This window comes from Lissotriton helveticus, chromosome 5_1 (genome assembly GCF_964261635.1).
Source record: "Lissotriton helveticus chromosome 5_1, aLisHel1.1, whole genome shotgun sequence".
NCBI classification, from domain to species: domain Eukaryota; kingdom Metazoa; phylum Chordata; class Amphibia; order Caudata; family Salamandridae; genus Lissotriton; species Lissotriton helveticus.
The window spans coordinates 1,173,503,632-1,173,524,944 of NC_136065.1; the positions used below are offsets into that span (position 1 = coordinate 1,173,503,632).

The 21,313-nt window shown below is 44.2% G+C and overlaps 1 protein-coding gene across 2 annotated transcripts in view; it reads left to right on the forward strand.

The window, feature by feature from the left end:
• Positions 1-21,313, forward strand: part of TDRD1 (tudor domain containing 1) — a 2,637,228-nt gene that overhangs the window by 414,661 nt on the left and 2,201,254 nt on the right. For both annotated transcript variants that reach the window (XM_078643866.1, XM_078643867.1), the window contains exon 6: positions 10,246-10,306. In XM_078643866.1, coding sequence (XP_078499992.1) covers positions 10,246-10,306 — 61 coding nt within the window. The remainder of the gene's footprint in view (positions 1-10,245; positions 10,307-21,313) is intronic.

Here is a 21,313-nt window from a genome sequence, read left to right on the forward strand (position 1 = left end):
CAACTTCCCTGGATAGACGAGAAAGGATTAGCTTCTGACAACCATAAACATGACAACTTTGCTCCCTCAGACTAAGAGTGCATCTCTAGAGTCGTGTGAAAACAATAGACAGCTATTTTACTCAGTCAATCGTGCATACTTAGTTTCACCGGAGTGCAGAGAATAGAGAGACGGGCGTTTTCAATAAAAGGTGTTATTTATTGAGCAGTCTTCTTTCTCATGCAAGAGAAATGAATTGCCACAATTGCAGTACTTAGTATAAAGTAAAGTGTGTACAGTAAAAGGAGTATTATAAAATAATACTGTAAAAGCATTGATATGGTTTCTTAGCCTTATGATACTTTAAAATAGATAAAATATATACATACATATATACATTGACTAACGTACTCAACTGATGCTTCTAAATACGCCTACCCCGGTGTACCTGACCTAAGCCTAATACTAGGGAAGGAGTAAGTAAGTAGCAGTTTAAGTTAAGTTGTTTTTTGCCAAGGATCTGAATCAAGAATTCTCTTTAAGGGTTTAGTCAGCTCCGTACCTGGGTAATAGAAAGCAGGAGGTCTGGTATCTCACTCTCAGGACTCGAAATCCCAGCAACCCGCAAGGGCGGCTGAAAACACCGGAGCTGGATTTCTCTGCTGGAGAAAAGACAGCGTCTCTCTCAGTGCGTCAAAAGGGGAGGGGCGGCGTCCGTGGGCTCTCGCATCAGCTGGGCTCTCGGGCAAGTAGATAGCCGCTCTGCTCCAAACCACCGTGTGTTTGCTTAAGGCAACGTTGGTATATTTATACCTGAAAGGTGCCGGGTTTGACGTAAGGTTGGACATAAGATGTCACCAAGAACTAACAGTTTTTTCTGACTCTAGGAGTTCTTGTGCAAATCAAAACAAGAGCAGGGGGGATTTCCCGGGCTGCTGGAGGCTTGGTTTGTTTAAAGAACTCGTTGTACTCTCTAGGAGCCTGGGGAAGTTGCCTTGCTTAATTTGGACGCATGGGCTACGACTAAATATGGATATGATTCTTATGCCTTTATAAGGATATTATTTATTATAACCACATATAAGGGCATAAATCAGGAATATCGAATTAGGGCCCTAGATAGAATTACAACAGTTAGGCTGAACTGTCTTCTCTCTATTGTCTTTTCATTATGACTTCTCCCTTCATAGTATATATGGCCTTGTTGCTATGCGGACATTATTTGTATTCTGCATGCTACTGCTTGTTGTGGCACTTATACCTCATTATAGAACACAATAGTTCAAATAAATATTCTAAACTATTCTTACAATATCCTAGCACAGATAAATGCACAATTCACTTAAAGGGTATCATAAGATGTAATCCTCTTTTGGTGAAAAATGACAGTTTTCCTTCTGTTCTGGTTGTTTTATTCTCTATTCCAGTTGTTCCCGCCAACATGTGTTTCGTCGCTTAATGGGCAAGTCATCTGCGACTTCCTCAGGACTGGAAAGACATATACACAGAGTGATGTGACAACATTGAGTTTGCAAACCCTGATAATATGCATTTTACATTAAGAGTTTGCTGACCAGAGGGGTGCACTCATAAGCATCTACCATGCAGTGATGTCCGTGAAGCAGGTTACACCATTCTGTCAGAGGTTTAATTCAACAATGTTTGGGTGTTTTTTACAGAACAACAAATCTTGGGATTCTAGGTCTCTCCTCACAACAAAATGTGTTGTAAATGTTTTGAGGAAAAATGTGTGATGCTACATGGGGTTGAGGATGATAACCCCCTCCCTAAGCACTATAACAAACTAATACTACAAGTAGAGTAACAAAAAGACCTTGACCATGTGTAGCACCACAATCACTAGACATTCCAAATCATCCCAAAAGTATATATGGAAATATTCTAAATTATTGCGTGTCTCTGGCAGACTTTGTGGAAATAAACAAGATTGTGAGCAAAAGGGTTTTGCCTCGTTAGCCGTGATTTCTGAAAGTCAGGATGTTGGGTGTTCTGGGGTGTCTAATCCTTTGCTTCTCTGTGAGTGTGTAGGAGAGTGAGTGAGACACTATAGATAGCTAGTCGGTCCTGGGCTTTTGGGCACTAAGGTGGTGGGAAGGCTTAGTCCCTATACACTGAGGTCTCATAATCCTGCACATAGTTATGTGTATGTGCAGAATCCCTGCAACATGGCGCCCCCAACGTTTGGTCTTGTTCTTATTCATGAGGCACCTGTGTGGCGCTTGTTTGTCCATAATACCCTCTCACCATCAGAGACATCTGTGGTGTGTGGGTTTAGCCTCCTATATTAGAGTTTGATAGGTTTTTCAAGCTTGCCGTTTAAAAGGTTTTGGTCGTTTTCATCTGAACCCAATTTTGCGCTACAGTTTTTCTGGTTTCTTCTATACTGTTTTAGTAATGGCAGTAGCTATTGCGGCACATAATAGAGTGCCTTTCACAGCACATTTGACTCCGCATGGAGTCCCTAATGCGGGGATGATTTTATACTTGTAGTCAAAACGGATCCAGTATACCACTTTGAGATTTTTTAACTCCTGGGTTACATTTCCGGTGGTAGATGGAAATGATAATTTATTTCATGAATATACTCGAGCTGCCAATCTGCAACAGTATCGTCCTTATCGCGTACTTGAAGTTCCGTTGTCAGCTTGGGAGCATACCACCTGGTTTGATGGCGCCCTTCCTAACCCTGTGTCTGTGGTCCGTTTAGGCCCTTTATCAGTCGATGGGGCCACATGGCCCGTTTTGGTGGGATTTACACCTCATTATAATTATCTTGGGGTTACACTTGCAGAGCTTAGACAATTACATAATCTCTGAATCATACCAGAAGTGGTATGCAATATATGTCTCGTAATTTACAAGTGGCCCCGGCCGGAGATGCTCCACAACCACCAGGACATGGTGGTGGTATAGTCATTAGTCCAGTCATGGTTAATTCTGCGATGGGCAAGCGTCCTCAGAATAGGGATGATTTGCCGTTTTGTTTAGCAGAAAAATTTGAGCAATTCAAGGCAGTTTTTCCACACACCACCCCTGTTGAGAAACACCGGATCCTGACAATAAGTTTACCGAAAGGTATAACTCCTGATGTAACTGATTACAACACCTGGGGAATGGCGTTTGCTGCTGTTTATTCACTGTGCTTTGGCACCCCCTCCATGACAGTACTTCCAACAGTTCTAAAGAAGGTTCAGGATGAGCACAGTGCTGGGTCAGCCCTTGAATTAGGGATGAGATTAGTGGGTATGTTTGCTATTGTCTCAAATATGATTCTTGCCAATGTCAAAGGTGAGGCAGTTAGCTTACAAGTCTGGCAACGCCTATCAGCAGTGGCGAATGTAGACAAGCAGCGAGAGATGCCGCTTATTGTGGATGTATATAAATCATTGGCCCGCAAGAGTTTGGGAGTTTGAATTTTTACCCTGCCTCCGTAAAATAAACAAAATAAGCCTCCTTATGAGAAGAAGGGACGTCCTATCTTTCCAAAGAAGGCTTGCAATTAAAAACCAGCGGCAGCAACAACAGAAGCAAGGGTCACATGCTGTTTCCGCCTACAACTTCTGAGCGTAGATCTGATTTGCGTTACTGCTCTACTATTAAAACACCCAACAGTTTTCAGGTTCCTGATCCTCTTTCCTTTCAGGAAACATCGGATCAACAAATCGGTGGTGGAGAGAGACAGGATCGCTGACAAGGCAAGACCATGCCACAGCGACGCGATTTGCAGCGCCAGTTTCATGTAAAAGCCAAACGTCCGTATTGAGCCCCATTTCAGAAGACAAAAGTTGCAGCATTAACAGCAAAGCATGCCTCAGACGATGAGAACACTGCTTCTCTATTGGACATAGGCGGTAACACTCCTAGACGGCGCAGCGGAAGTTAGTGCGGGAGGCACTCCACCAACGTCTGGAGGCGAAAGCAACTGACACCTTTATAACAGTGGAAACAGCAGACACACCCTGATAGGCTTTATGAGATAGGCCTCCATATTGAAGGTGATATTGAACACACAATTAAGGAAGTCTTTTGGGACTACCTTAAATCTTCTTGTGACATTTTGTTGGCAGAGGCTTATTGGCCTCCACCATTTGTCTTAGCTTCTTCTGAGGTGAGGACGTAATACTCCCCAGTTTTTCACGTTATGTCTAGGAAGAGGCTAACAAGCTTATGTGGCGTAATGGACGTTAGCTCTTGCCCCGGCTATGTATCGTAATCAAGTGGGCTGGGATAAGGATTCACCAGAACACGAAATCCCCCCAAAACAATACCCGACCAAGCGTGTCGCAAAAGCACACGAGTGAAATATTGACCCAATTGGAATATCAGGGTGTCATTGAACCCTGTGTTTCATCAATAAATAATCCTTTTTTCCGATATTGAAACCGGATGGTTCATATCGTATAGTTTTGGATTACAGACATTTAAACAGTCACGTTTGTACGTTTGCAGTGCAGAACACACACAGCTCTGCGTTAGTGAATAATACCAAACACTGGATATTTCCAATGGATTTCATGGTCACAACTTTGCTCCCGAAAGCAGTAACTGGATATCTTTCACCGCGGTCGGCAATCAAAAAAATTTACGCGTTTGCCTATGGGCTATGAGAATAGTCCCGGCGCTTTTGCGGCACGTATAGTGTCTCATTTGCATGCTATTGATCCTGAGGCATTCTCTTACGTCAATGACATCTTTTTGATGGATGATTAAATGATACCACATCTTGCGGCGTAGATCGTATCAAACTGAGTTTTGCCGACTTGAGTTACAAATTCAACTTTACAAAATCTCATTTCGACTGCTTGGTGTTGCTTTTCCTGGGATACGAACCGAATAATGAAGGTACGAGGTTGGCCCCCCACTTCTTGAAAAATGTGCACAATTGCAACCTCCATCTACATTCAATCACATTCACATTGAAAAAACTGCAATACTTGCTGGGATTTTTAAACTTTGGAGGACATACATTCCTGATTATGCCCAGCGTATTAAACCGCTTTATGCGTTGATGCAACCCATTTTCTCGTCCTCCAGCTGGCATCCGGAACACACTGAAATTCTTCGGTCTTTGCAGTCTGATCTGTTTACTACCAACTTCTTGTTAACATGTGACAGTTCTACGAACTTGGTCTTAAGAATTGTGCCAGGGACTGTAGGTTTCACTTATTTGACGTTCAATGAAGTTGACACAGTACCAATAGCTTATAAATCGCATTTGTACACCTCAGCGGAAATGCGCTTTTCCACAGTTGACAAAAGTTTGACAGTTGTGCAGCTGGTGATTCTGCAAAAATGCTCTGTGGCCCTGGGGAAAACGCATTCTTCTGGTCTTGCCTGTACCTGCTTTGAAAGCAGCGACATATTCTAAAGCTTTACATCCCCGTTGGATACAATGGGCAAGTTCCTTGACATCGGCTGATGTCACTTTTGTCTTTGATCCCTCTTTTCAGACACAGGACTTTTTACCATATGAACACGTTCATCCTCTTCCATTGTCTTTGCTTTCTCTTGATAAGTACAAATGTATCCTCTATACCGATGGTTCTGCTCAGCTAGCCATTGTGTCTAAGCATGCTTATTCGGCGGCCTGCGCTATAGTGGCAAGCTCAGTTGTTGATGAAGAATTTAAATCTTCCATGGTGCACACAGTCACTTGGTGACTGTACGGCTCAATTGGCGGAGCTACGTGCTTTGATGTTCGCTCTAGAATACGCTGATCCAAATGTACCCTTGTTGTGTGTGATTCCTTCTAGTGGACAAGCTTCCAATGACAATTTATTCTTTTGGTCTCAGAATGATTATCGAGACTCTAAAGGTAGCGCAATAAAGCATAAAACGCTTTGGGTTCATGTGGCCGAACTTAAGGAACATTTGACAATTATACATGTTACTCATACTCTTGACCATCAGCGTGTGGGAGCAAGAGCTGTTGGTAATTCTTTGACTGATGAAGCAGCCAAATCTGCAGTTGCCCCATGTGCAATAGCAGCCGTTACTAGGTCCATGACTAAAATTGATAGTGATATCCTTGCGGCTATTGCTGCGACTAAGGACGGAACGAGTTCCCACAAGGTTTTCCTTCACGATATTCATATCACTTATCTCCTGATCAAGTTCCATTTGCAACGATTTCGTCGGTTGGGGATCTGATGATTCCCAACGAGGACCGCAGACTTCCTTTGATCATTGCAACACTTGAAGGCATGGCTTGTGCACATGCTGGAGTCTGCGACAGTTTCTCTTTTACACAACATTTTTGGTGGCGTGCGCTTATGCAGGCAGACTCTTAATTATGTGCTCTCTTTTGACATTTGTCAACTTATTAAGCCCTCTATGGTTACACATCCTCCTCATACACAGCTTTACATTGCAAATCAACCATTTGGTTGTATTTGTCTTGATCACTACGGATCACTGCGGTCCTTTGACGTCTGACACTGCATATAAACATATTTTGGTTGCAGTGGATTCGTGCTCTAGATTCCTTTGGGTATGGTCACAACGTAGTGCTGACGCTCAAAATGTCATTAGAGATTTGCGTGTTTTTGTGGGGACATTTGTCAGTGGCACCTTCCATTCTGGTGTTTGCCTCTATGGCTTACAAGGACGCAATGAAGTCTCTGGGGGTGCTGGTGAGGTTTTCGTCTCCATACAGTCCTGAGGGCAATTCAGTAGTGGAGCGAATGAACCGTGACTTAAAGTAATTTTTGACAGCTAGAGTCTTAGGTACTGGTAGGAGTTGGCTAACTCATTTGTACGGAGTCCAACGTTCACTTAATAATCTCCCTAGAAGATCTATGGGTGGACGGACCCCAAACGAAATGCTCTTTGGCATTAAAATGTTTGTTCCAGACCTTAATTGGGTAGATGTTGTGGCGGCTGCCGCAGCATTTGACATAACCATTCTACAATGTTACAGAAACTACAAAAGACCTGTGACATACTGGCTAAAGATCATGTGCCCTCGTCCACTGAAGCAGATGCTGATTCTGGTAACTGGCGGATTCCTAAAGTTGGTGATTTGGTTCGAGAAAAGCTGGTGAACAAAAAATAATTTTGTCCCTCTTATTTGGAAACTCTCCCAGTTCTTGGATTAAAGGGTACTCATGCAGTGAGTATGCCTCCTTTGCTGGGCCGTATGGAAAACCGATTTATTTCTATTGAAAATGTCAAGCTGCACCTTATGGCCGATTCTGAATAGTGGGTCTGCAAGCATTTGTCGTCGGGATGTTTTGTTTAGTCTGATGACTTCGCCTGCTTCACCCCCAACTACACAGCTGGGAAGTGATGTGGAGACTCCTGCAGCTGTGGATCTGCAGGCAAGAATGATGTAAGCCGCGGACCAGGAGTGCTTGGTAGAGAGGGAGACACCCCCAGAGGGGCACCCAGTACCCTGGCATGAGAGCCCACACTATCCTGAATCCCTGATATCTTGTCAAAAAAAAAGGTGGACAACTCCTTGCACCATTGCTGAGAGACAGGGAGAATCTTGTGCTCTGCATTCAGCGATAATGTGGATTGGTGATCTGTGACAAAACATTCCTGAAGTTATTTGTACTGACTCACACTTCAGGGAGTGGAGGACAAGACCGAGGGATCAGTTCTTGTTTCAACTTTATTCTTCCCCACAACACATTCACTGGTGGTTAATTGGGGAAGGCTTTCCCTATCTTGTTTTTGTTTTGGAAACCATCTGCTGCATGGCAACTTATTAGCTTCTTGAAACCCATTCCTGAATTGGACTTGTGGAATATGTAAGTCTAACTGCATACATAGTATAAGTTTGGGGCACAATGTAACAGTCAGTGTGACATAATTACTTCACCTGAATCAAATTCCCCAAACCAGAGGATTCCGAAAAACTCTTCTGTGCTCCAGGGTTGACTGTTGTGAGTACAAATCCTCCTTCACCAGGTTTGGGCATTGGAACCGGCAAATACTGTAGCCTGCCTGGGAGAGATGCGTAGGGCTTTTCATGAAGGAAGCAGGGGCTAACTGCTGGGAATGGGTGCTTGAGGTGCCCTTGCATGAAGAAGTGGCTCCATAGAGAAGAGGAATGTGAGAAGCTGAAGCAGATGAAGGTGATCACAGCCCACTGTAAACAAAGGAAGTATCCACTCCCACAGGCAATATGGTTTGACCTTGAAGTCTTGTAGCAGGCCCAGAAAGTGAAAGTCCCTGTGCCAGCTTGATGCTCACAGAGGTAGTTACTGCATTTCGCTGTTTCCGTTTGAGGAGATGAAACACCTGTGAATGTGTGGCATCAGAAGACAGAGACCACATTACAGTTGTCTCATCAACCAAAGTCCCTAGACGAGGGTTTGCATTGCCGTAAGATCATGTAAGGCAATTAGTGTTTTCTTTCTCCAACCTCTGTTAAAGCATACCCTGAAGTGGGATTGGCTCTCTTCTTTGTTTGGATGGTGGTTTTGGGTTTGGGCTGCAGGAAGAACCATCTTGGAAGATCCATCTAACTCCGAGACTTGCTCTCCCCAATATGTGTACCATTCTACCTAATTAGCTGGCGCTTGGTCCTATGTACTAGATGTGAAGCTGGGAACATTGGCTTGTCGCCTGGGCCGAGGCTAAGTCAGTGTTGACCATTCCTGGTGGGTCCATGCAGGACTGCACACCACTAAGAGCTGCACAGCCATCAGCCTGCAGAAGCAGGCTGACCAACTTTTGGCTGAGCAACCAATGTGCAGTGCAAGATTGTGACTTGGCAATGAGGACTTCAATGTTTGGTGGGGCCCTTTTATGCGCTACAATCAATCTAACAATAATGAACTTGGTCTTGGGAGACTCTTATTCACTCCACCAGATGGTAAAAGGCCCAATCCTGCACTGACTGTGTTGTGATACAACACTTTACCATTGGGAAGCAGTCTAGGCTGATACAGACTTTCTCACAGTGATTGATATGCTGACAATTGTGCACCACGTTTCTGCCCTCTGAATTTTATATGGATAGTTTTGCATTGTGTTGTAGGAGTAAAGTACTTTTCCTTATATGTAAAAACACTGAATGGACATTGAATTATAGACTACTATTCTGTTTTATTGAGTTCTGAATTTGTAATCCACAACACTCTTCTGAGTAAGACTTGGACTGCTCAACTTTTCTACACTGTAAATCAATGGCTAATGGGGTGTACATGGTGCTCAGTTTTGGTCCGTTTTTGGTCCAGCAGAAGGGTACAGCTTCAGCACAGCACACCAGTTGTAGAGGGCTCTCAATGTTGCTGTTGAAGTCCAGAAACTAGTTACTGCCCTAGGACTCCCAAAAGTTCATACAATAAGCAGTTAATATAGATTAAGATAAGAACAGTGTATTTAATTACACTTTCACAGTATTGATAGTCATTCCAAATACAAATCCTCTGAAAGTCCTAATACTAAGATTTATTTGATTTCATGTTTAGATATTATGGCAAATGCAATAAAAAGTTGAAAAACTGAAGTACAGTGAAATGCAAGGTCTTCCAAAGATGTAAAAAAAGAGGCAGCAGTAGTGGGCATGAAAGAGAAGAAAAAAACACATGAGAAATGTGACAGTTAACTTCCTGGCCTGCAGACAATATGTGCTAAGAACAGTCTTTAAACACCCAGTTGTACTTCGAAAAACAAGGGTATTGACACAGGCTTAAAGTACTCTACTGAAAAGTGTTCTCAGCTTGCAATTTAAAGAAGCTGTACTAGTATTTGAGTATGTTGTTTCAATACATCACAGATGCTTTGTGACCGGGAAATTTAAGTTGTCTTTTTATAAGTAAGCATTTATGTATGAAGAAGTGGATGAGGGAGAGTTAAGCAATTGTTGATTTAGCTTCTGTGAGGTTGGACAGGGGACCTTTCAGAAGGGGACTGTTCTTTGGAGAGCATTCTTTGTTGAGGTGCTGATATAGTCTTTCTATTAGAACTCTGTTGTTGTTCTTCATGCACTCAATTCCCTGTGGTAGGTTAGTTGTTGATAGTCATCTTTGAGGCATGCATGGTCTTGCGCAGCCTGCATCAGATGGTGGCTGATTGATAATGGGAAAGGCCGTCTTTAAGTTGTTTTGTTTACATGCCTATTGATTGAAAGGCTGTCTAAAGTTGTTTTGAAGTTTTCTGAGTTTGTGTATTTGTTCCTTCTCTTGAGGACCCATCAGGGGCAAATCAGAGTTTCCAACCTTTGACTATGAGCAATCTTTCACAGTGCCTCTGAAGTTTTATTTATCAGTGTTGTATTAATTTCTTTTTCAGTAAGCCAGAAGACCCTTCAAAGTTACCTGCAGAAGCTGGGACTCCTCAAAATCATCAGAAGGTATCAACTCTGCATTATTATGTATTCAATATTTTTATCGGATGTCTTAGTTAATATTTGTATACTAAACCTTCCGATTCCTCTTGTATTTGTCTTCAGGTGAGCAGGCCTTCAACTCCCATCCATCCTAACAAATCTTTAGAAATAATTTTCGCATATCCGCATTTTAATAATGAATGTTAAGTACGGCACAGTGAGCCCGGCAACCTCGTCTTCCTTTTTGTCTAATTTTCCTTAACCTTATCTGGAGAGGATAAACGCCTACATGTGTTGCTTTGTTTGACTTAATGCATCTTTAAAAAAAATCTATTCCTTTAATGTTGGATGGTTTTTCTATGTTCGTTTCTCTGTATTCAGACTCTTAGATTCCCAGTGTGATCAGTGCCATCTTGTTGCTGGTTTTAGAGACTTATACCAAAGATTTGTTTGAGGTCAACCTGCTTGTGCCTTCCTCCCATATACCCTAATCAATTGATAATCATTTGTGAATCTCAGTCGTTATGCCTGTTTGTCAGTAGAGCCAAACAAACTGGAACTGGACCTAGGACATGTTTTCTATTTGTCAGTAGATGTGGCTTGTTTCTAAGAGGTCTCTTTTCTAAATGCCATACCTCAGCAGCAATTTCAAAGTAAACTTTATTTGGCCATAAAAGCACACACAAGATAATAAAACATAATCTAAAATGTTATCTTGTGAAAGGGTCATATACAATGTGTTTTTCATGTAAAGATTTTATAATAACATGTTAAAAAATCCTAAGCAGGTGTCCTGAATCCTATCAAACTTTAATGTTCGAGAATAACCATCAAAATCCATTTCGCCTCCAAATGTGATTTTACAAAATTAAGAACCCCAAAAACATTTCAAGTGAGCCTGGGGACTACTAAAAAAGTAGACCATCCTTGTACTGTCTCACATTAGCCATTCACAGCAACAGCACCGAAAACTGTGTCTTGGCTCTTGATACAAAGGGCAAAACAGAAATAAGTGCTTATGCTTTAGGTCGAGGTATTATCATACACACACCTGATTCTTGATTCCATGACCCCAGAGAAGGAAAAGCAAATTTCAAGTGCAAAGACTAAACAAGATTAGCCAGTGGCGATGTGTAGAGGGTATCATCCAGCTCAGATAAGGCTGTATGCCATGGGTTTTTGAGACTTGGGCATAATTAAGGGAGAGGAGTTGGCCTAACTGCTAGGGCGATGGACCTCAAATCTGGGGAACCGGGTTCGAGCCTCGACCAGGATACGCAACATTCTGTGATTCTGGTCAAATCACTTAATCTCCCTGTGCCTAACAAAGAAATTCATGTGTCCTCATGTAACGCAACTTGTGCTTGTGTAAAGCGCTCTGATATCCGGTACCCACGGGTCAAGTTCCCACTATATAAAACTCTGTTAAAAAATCATCAATTGATTGCTTGGCCTAGCGAGCATATATAGGCATTTAGTCAGACAGTGCTCCAAGAACAATTCTTTAACGCGTAAGTTATGGTTAGTGCCAATTGTATGAGGGGATTTGTAAAGATCAAGGAGACAGAGGCTGTCAAAAGTGACATTCAGATACTTTAACGATTGTATTTGGTCCACCCTATCTAGTATCAAATAGAATTTCTGATCAAGCCGGCCTCTGGGGATGACCATATTTTAACCCACAATAATAAAGGGGCTAATCTAATCTGATCTTCCAAATCTGGCTCCCAAGCTCCTCCTGACCAATTAAGGTAGCTGTGCCGCCTGGAACTGAAAGTAGTGTAAGCAAAAATGGATTTTCTACACGTTGTATGATATTTATCTTATTGCCCAGAGGGCAGCACCATATACACCTGCTGAAATGCACTTGCTCTTGTAGGGATTCAGCATTTCGAAAATTGATTTGTTTTGGAACTTGTGGGCGAATCTAAAAATAGGCTCAATATTCCTATTAAAAATCTGACATCTGCGTGCATAGGGTTAGGGCGGGATAAGCGGTGGGTAGTGGGGAATGTTAGTTACGGGGGATAATGGGGCGGGTGGGAGCTAGTTAAAAGTTTGGGCTGTATGTATATTCTATTGTATATTGCCCACTGACGTGTTCTCCTGATTTTGGGGGACTGTACATTTGATCTGCTTGAACTTCTAATAAACACGGTTGTGAAAAAAAAATCTGACATCTGAGTGATGAAAGAGGCGTCCAACTTAATAGCTGATTAAATCAAAACCCTAGATAGTTAAAAATGTTCACCGTTAATAAAACAAATCCCTCACATTACAGGTCTTTGACTTGGTACAGGGACGTCTGCATGTAATTATATAAGACTTCGAGAAGTTTACTTTAACGTCGGGATCCTCCATATACATTCTAAAAGGGACTGAGGTCTATTTGCATTACGCACAATCAAAACTGCGTCATCTGCATATAATAAAGTGTTTTTTTGGCCCATGCGAGGTACATCTTTGCTATTTTCTACTAGATAATTACTAATGCCATTTATATAATTCACACATTATATCCAGGATGCAGCCTTGCCTAACGCCCCTGGTCGACCTTATGTTTGGGAAGCATTCACCTACAGGACAATAATGGACTCTGACAATAAGATCCTGATGCAAATGCATGAGAAGTGTCAAGTCATGTTCCTCTCCCATTTTAACCATTAAATCCCACAACTTGGTGCATTTCACAAGATCGAAGGCACTGGATACATCTACAAAAGCAAGATGGACAGACCCTTTCTTAGCCTTCACATACTTCCCCCAGGTTAGCTGGAGATTTAAGGATTGCTCAGGCATCCCTACACCATGTCAAAAACCAAATTGGACGTCTGATAAGAAGTTATTTGCAAGTGCCCAGCCTTTGAGGCGGGACAATAAAATTCAACCTAAAATCTTGGCACTAGAGTCGGTCAGAGAGATCGGCCGGTAGCAGGTCGTAAGAGACCGGACCCCTTTTTGGGTTTCGCCTGCCGAAGGCTGCGCTCTGCGCAGCTTTTCAGCGCAGGTGAAATCCTATGTCGACAATAAGCACTTCGGGAACGTCCCCCGGCTCTCATTGGCTAGCTCCATAAATGGAGGCTAGCCATTGAGTGCCGGATCTGTCCGTCAAGGCCGGACCAGATTCGGGGGCGTTCCCGAGATTTTTTCCCAGGGCGGAGTTACGTTTTTTCCGTTCCCTCCCCTTTCACTGAAAGTGAATTCAGATGCGCTGTCCATTCCCGCCCCCTCCCGCCCCCCTCCCGCCCCCTCCCGCCGTCCGTGTCTTCTCCCGCCCCCTCCCGCCCCCTCCCGCCGTCCGTGTCTTCTCCCGCCCCCTCCCGCCGTCCGTGTCTTCTCCCGCCCCCTCCCGCCGTCCGTGTCTTCTCCCGCCCCCTCCCGCCGTCCGTGTCTTCTCTGGATACAACCACGGGTGAGTGGCGGTGCTTTATAAATCCGAGATGATTGAGTGAAAGAGCAGCAGTCGCTGAATCCCACTGCCCACTTAAAACCCACGACCGCCATATTGACTGCACCGTCCGTGTCTTCTCCCGCCCCCTCCCGCCCCCTCCCGCCGTCCGTGTCTTCTCCCGCCCCCTCCCGCCGTCCGTGTCTTCTCCCGCCCCCTCCCGCCGTCCGTGTCTTCTCCCGCCCCCTCCCGCCGTCCGTGTCTTCTCTGGATACAACCACGGGTGAGTGGCGGTGCTTTATAAATCCGAGATGATTGAGTGAAAGAGCAGCAGTCGCTGAATCCCACTGCCCACTTAAAACCCACGACCGCCATATTGACTGCAATACAAGAGTACTCTTAACCTGATATGGTAAAGCAAACATCCAGTATCTCCCATATGGATGGCACTGATGAAAGGTTTCCTCTCCACCCATCTGTTCACAATTTTACATGCAATATAGATTGAGGGGGCGGCGTGAAATAGAAAAAAAACTGCAAACATACACACATAAACAAAAGCAAGGAACGCCTCTTCTGTGTTTCTACCAGCAGATGGCACGGCCCGGGTCCCTTCTCCCCACAGAGTCGCAGTTGACAGTGATTTATGCCGGACTGGTTCTGTGAAAAGAGGGGTCTGGCTTGGGGTATGTTTGTGTCCAAACACGCTTCCTTTCAGTAAGAACAAAGTGTCACCGCCTCGTCCTGTGCAAAATATGAGAAAATAGAACAAGGGTTACTTTGTAGGTGAAATAACGTGAGGTGCGGCGTGAAACAGTAACAGAATATTAATGTAAGTTAGAAAAGAGCAGTACCGCATAAACATGGTTGGCTGTGAGCAACAGGCAAAATGGATTGAAAAAGCGCAGTAGGTACTCCATAAACGTGAAAAGATATTGAGAGACCGGGGCTCGCTGGATATTGTATTCACGTACCTTTCGGTCAGAGTGCACTACTGTGCAAATTCAAGTTCAACGGTTCAAAAGCGAGCAAGGTGAAATCAGCTGTTCATCCTTTTGAGGTCGTTCGTTTGAGTACATTTTACATATCCGATTTAGATTTTAGATTGTAGCAAAAATGCCAGCATTTCAGCTTCCGCCAGCTAAAAATTACCTCCACTCCAATCCATGGGAATAGGGAACTATCCCCCGTCCAAATTTTAGCCAAGCCTATTAACCTTCCCTCTTTAGGTGTTGCTAAATGCTGGCATATGTCATTACAGTGCGTGAAAACACCCGTTATTTAGAAAGGGAGTTTTTTCAGCGGTGTATGTAAACAAAGCTGTGATTGTCAAATCCAACATCGTATATGCTTCCACAACTCCTCGCTCCAAAATAAATAAAGGCGGAGTACACATGTCTAGGAACACCTGACATAACAAGCCCCCGCCCCCTCCCGCCGTCCGTGTCTTCTCCCGCCCCCTCCCGCCGTCCGTGTCTTCTCCCGCCCCCTCCCGCCGTCCGTGTCCTCTCCCGCCCCCTCCCGCCGTCCGGCCCATTATAATATTAAGAAACAAGGTGTTGATTGAATTTGACGCACAAGAGTTTTGACCAAGGCACCTGGCGCCGGATTTAAACTCTGTTGATCAGGCAAGTAAATGGCTGATCAACATCTAGTCCTTTTCAGTTGCAGGTGGTTGATAGCCCAGAGACACTTGTCTAAGTGACTGATGGGGTCAGTGGAGGACTGCTCAAACATTAGGACACTCTTGGCCAGTGTAAGAAAAGGTCTTCAATCCAAATGACACTACCTGCTGTGCTCGGAGAGCTTTCGGGCAATCAGCTCTTTAGCTTAGCACCTCCTGACCTTTGCAAGTATCTGGCTAATGTGGCTTTGTGTACAACAGCAGTACTTGCCTCATAGCATGACTGGTTACCCTTGGGTTTCATGAGCCCCAGAAAAGTTGCTTGACCATTAGCTTTATGCTGTCTCTGTTACTCTTATTCAGTGGATCATTCCTGTTAATCACCGCTGTCGGTCAAACCATCGGAAATTGATGCATATTGCCTCCTTTCGTGCAGAAACTGGCAAAGATGTGTATGGGATGGTAATGTGCTGTATGTGACACTTGCATATGTGTGCAGAACAGGTGCACAGAATCGGCAGTTTATAGCAGAGACTCTGGCAAGTTTAAAGGGAAAGAGCGTTTGGACTCAAAGTAAAGTAGCAACTATAAAAGGAAATGTCATCCCTATTATATTGGTATTTGTAAGGTTTATTATTTATTTAATTAAAATCTTTCCAATATTCTGATCACGAGAAAACAAATACATTCGATCATGAATATATACATTTAAATTGTTTAAAAACAACAATTTGTGCAATCGTCTAAAATATAGCAGCAGCAACAAGTGGCATACATACAGAGCTGTAAAGTGATTTGATGTAGTAAAGTGCTAGAGTTAAATATTGCAGAGTGGTTATAGCTGATAAAGTGCTAGTGACAAGAATGTGTGCAAGTGAAATGTCTAGCGTGGCTTGTATACACAGGGAGTAAGGGATCAATGTGGTGTATTAGTTTAGTAAGAGAACACAACCCTGCTCGGGCACTATAGTCTCTAGTCTCATGCCGATACCATTGCCGATCTGCCCGCATTGCAGTGTTTCCAAAAGGGACTGCTCATAGGTTGACGGCGCTTAAAGAAGTCTTGGTGAGTGAACAGTGCTTATGTGGTCCTCGTCATGTTCCAGCAGTGGCCACTGAGTTCCAAAGTTGTCCTTTTCTGTGTGCTGTTTCGGGAAGATCTTATTCAACTCTGTTTTTTCTATTTTCACACGATTTTAGGTATTGAGGTGGTGGTTTCCTTGGGGACGCTTATTGCATAATTTGTACTTTTGTTTGTTAAACCTCACACTTCATTCCCTGAAATAAAAATGGGAAAACGATGCACCCAAAAACGTTCATCTTAACTTTGCTTGTGAATTGAAGTAAGCCAGTTATTCCCTGATCATGTAGAGCAGGTCTGTGGTTATTTTCTTGTACAGTTCATATTGCTACTTTCAAGTTTCTAAATATATTTATTCTGAGCACCAAATAAATGTTGTCTTTGGTGCGCCTGATATGTGAGCCATTAAGAAATCCTTTGACATTTTTGGGTTTCGCCTGACAAAGGCTGCGCTCTGCGCAGCTTTTCAGCGCAGGTGAAATCCTATGTCGACAATAAGCACTTCGGGAACGTCCCCCGGCTCTCATTGGCTAGCTCCATAAATGGAGGCTAGCCATTGAGTGCCGGATCTGTCCGTCAAGGCCGGACCAGATTCGGGGGCGTTCCCGAGATTTTTTCCCAGGGCGGAGTTACGTTTTTTCTGTTCCCTCCCCTTTCACTGAAAGTGAATTCAGATGCGCTGTCCATTCCCGCCCCCTCCGTGTGCCTTTCCGCCCCCCTCGCTGTCCTGTGCACGTTTCCCGCCGTCCGTGTCCTCTCCCGCCCCCTCCCGCCGTCCGTGTCTTCTCCCGCCCCCTCCCGCCCCCTCCCGCCGTCCGTGTCTTCTCCCGCCCCCTCCCGCCCCCTCCCGCCGTCCGTGTCTTCTCCCGCCCCCTCCCGCCGTCCGTGTCTTCTCCCGCCCCCTCCCGCCGTCCGTGTCCTCTCCCGCCCCCTCCCGCCGTCCGGGCCAGTTTCCCGACAAGAACTCCCCCGGTTGTGCTGTGCTGAGTTGTACCGCTCCCCTCCTCTACCTTCCTCTGCTAGTTTCACCCTTCTTGTCACAGACAACGCTGCCGCCCGGAGAAGGACGCCTCTGCCTGGCCCATCAGGAGTTTGTGGAGCCTGCTTGAAACGGGGTTTAAGGGACGCTTGGGACCCCCTCGTCTGCGGAGCCGACGGGCCTGTCTGCGGCCGCCCCCCGCCCGTGAGATGAAGGAACAGCTGCTGCTGCGGACGTGAACGGTAAGTGGGTGACCACCACCACCACCACCACCACCACCACCACCACCGCCGCCGCCGCCGCCCAGACTCAGCCCTCCACCAGAGTAAACACATGTGATGTTGGGGGGACGTGCTGTGTTCACTGGGCAGGCTGCGGGGGAGGGGTGCTGCCACTTCCCAGACACTGCTCCCGGGATGTCCCGGACAATGCTGGCGCTCTCGGACATGGCTTGCCTGGGGTGATGACTTCCCTCTAAACTCCTGGCTCGGGAGGGGGGAGTTGGGCTCGCAAGACAGTTTTACCGCTATCTGAAAATGCTGCGTATTTCACTTGGAAAGCGCGGGATGTGTTTATTATTTCACTTGGAGAGCACAGTGTTTAGTTCCCACGGTCTCTGAAGTTGCATCTAGGCGCTGCCCCTCTTCCATTCTGCAGGGCTGTAGGGGGCGCTATAAAGCGTGCCTTCACTGTTCCTTCTCGAGGAGTATCTCTCTCCATCCTTACATATGCCCCACCACCCCCCATCATCTCGGATATCACCCCCTCCTGTTGTCAGACTGATTGTTCCAAAGTCTGATGGTCCTAATTTACACCTTTGCCTTCACATGTACTGACTAATTTGTGCTGGTAATTTGTACATACTGGCACCTCCTGGTGGACTCCAAATTGCGATCTTTTTTTGGGCTGGAGTATCGAGATCCAGCCCTGAGACCGCCAGAGGCCCTATTCTTGCCGTGTTCCCATACCAATGTCCACACCCTACAGAGTGCTCAGTTTACTTTACAAACTTAAACTTGCACCCATGACAGGTAGCCAGTGTTCAGGACTGTAATGCCTAGAATATTGTCCTAGTTAATCATCATCAGTGATACAAATGTTTGCCTTCTTTTCATAGAGTTTTTTTGTATCTGTCACATGGTTTATTTACGATTGTATGTTTTTCATATTTATGCCTACTACCCTTCCTGGGGGTATATATAGTCCATCCATCAGTCAGTACACATTCCTGTTGATCCACTTTCTCTTTGAGTGGAAGGTTGCTGTGATAATTCTGGGACAGTGGCTTCCCGTCCAATCAGTACTCTGTTGGCCCGTTGACTGCAGGTGTTAGCTTTGGTGCTACTTCCTAAGTATGTGGGGCGTTCTTTCTTGTGTCCAGAATACAGAAGCATTCCTCCTGGAGCCAGTCTTTTTTGACCGAACTGTATCAATCTGGTTTTGCTGATGCCAAGCAGGGCAAAGTCGTATCTTTTCATTCCTGCTGCCCTTGGGTTGTCTTACCTGTCTCGTACATGGTCCTCATGTTTCATGTCCCGATGCAGATGGTCTTGGTTGAACGCAGGTGGGTCAGCTTTGTGGGTGCCAGGGATCTCTAGCTTTTACCACGTGTTGTCATCTCTCTCCCTGCAGGAGATTCTGCTATACTCAAAGCCCAGAATGTCTCTTGGTCTTTTGTTTCACATTTTTGTAGCTAGAATACTATTTTTTTACTTAGTGGGGTAGGTAGCCAAACGCTTAACCCTCCTCTTTTTGCAGCTGGGCTTGGGACCAGCCATAGCGGAGTTTGTTTTTCTGCTTTGGTGCCATTATGCTGCTGACAACTGCTGCAGAGTCTGAACTGTTGCAGTATTTCATTAGTTCTCCTGCAGAGCTGCTTGCAGTTTAGATGGCTTTTTATCTAATCTATTTAATAAACCACGCTGTAATTTGCATCATTTAGACCTATTTTTCCTAAAACCTCCTTTGATGAAAGATCTTTGTCTTCAGATCCACGGGAGAGAGGCAGGCTTGCTTGTGACACTAATATGGTTCGTACAGGGGGGCGGTTTGAACGTTTTTGCATGGGCTGGTTTTGGTTCTCAGTTTGGCTCTGCTTGGTACTTAAGCACTTTCTTAGCTGTTATGGGTAGAAGACCTCGGGATAGCATCTTCTGACTTATGCGTCCCATCACAATAATTGATGCACACCTTCGTGATTCCTGTTATTTCACATTATTTCACATGCCTAGCCACTTCCTTTTGTTTAACTACAATTAACCATTAAATAAGTGCTTGCGGTATATTTCATTCTTGTAATGCTCATGCTGAGTCAACTAAACAGCAGCCCAGTTCTGCTGCTGCTCCGGGGCGGCATGTAAAGGTCAGGAGGGTCGCATGCGGCCCCAGGGCTGTACTTCGAGTATCACTGCTGTAGATTGAACAGTATGGTATGTGGTAGCCATCTGAGATGTAATGGGACAGTCACATTTAATTGGGACATTAGAAGGCAGCACGTTTTACAATTGATACATCGGTTTAACACTCGCTGCGCCGGAACACTCCGGTTGGAGTAGCTGTTTACAAGTTTCGATCTAGAGATTAAACTATTGGCATTGTAAATGACACTGCCATTTATTTATCTGTTTTCAAAACCAACACATAAATACAAATTTTGTCATTTACAATGCCAATAGCTCAAACTTTTCAAAAGGCGAAACCATTGCATTGTAAATGCTTGTTTAAAAATAGGGACTATGATAGCGATCTTCCAGGCCTCCGGGATGGGCCTGTGCTCTAAAGATCTAAAAACATTTGTGAATAGAGAAGCCTATAAAGAGGGATTGATTTTAAAGAAAATAAATCAAAATTAAAATACTTTGGCACCCCATCTGGACCTGGAGCCTTACCTGCTATACATTTATTTTTGGCATTGATAACCTCCTGAACTACAAAGGGAAATTGCAAATCACACAGAGAGAGAAGTGAATTAGTCATAGCCTCATGATAAAGACATATCCTCTTGAGCAAAAATTATTGTAAAAAGCGAGACCCATGCCTCCAATGGTAAAACAGCATCAATACTAGGATCGACATGCTCCTTAAAGAAGGGTCTGTTAATCACTTCCAAAATGTTGTGCTATCTTTTAAATTTCTGCCCTCCTGAAGATCGTCCCAGGCTTTATTGCTAATCTCAGCCATCTTTCAGAACCTATTTATAAAAACTCCTGGCTTTCTTAACTTCAGATTCTACTCTGGGATGTTTTTTCAGTTTAGCTAACAGGGTTCTGTGTGCAGCTGAAAAAGCAGAGTTAAACTAACTATGAAGTGTCTTCTCCAGATGGGAGTGCAGAACATGAGATTAGTAGAGATCATTTTACAGATTTTTGAAAATTCAAGCTGGTTCAGAGCCAATCCCAACTCATCTGAAATACCGGCCGTTTTGGAAGCCCTTGCTTCATCAACAACAAGGTGACTAAATGCAACTGGATTAATCTTTTCCCTATTTTAATCTAATACCTTTATTCCTAGTCCGCTCAAATTATCAAGCAGACTTTCTTTGGGAATTTTAATGAGGAAGTTCAGTTTAATAAAAAGGGGCTTGTGGTTGCGTACACAACTACTAGTTATCACAAAGTCAGATAAGAGCCTAATTCATTTGACAAAAGAATATGATCTATAGTACTTCCCATGTGATTCCCTATTAAAGTAGCAACATAGGCATTTTTTTGTACTGTAGGCATCGCTAGGGAAAACAAAATTGTATTTAAAAAAACAAATCATTTAATGCATCGCCATAAACAGATTGAAAAAAATGGATGAAGTTAGCAAATTGACCATCACTAAGGCCACAGACCCTGGCATCTGAAAAACTGCATAAAGTGATATTAAAATCGCAGACCCAAATAATTTAAACAATAGGGTCTACCATTTTAGAAATATCTTTTAGAAAGACACGTAGCTGGTCAATAATGTCCCTA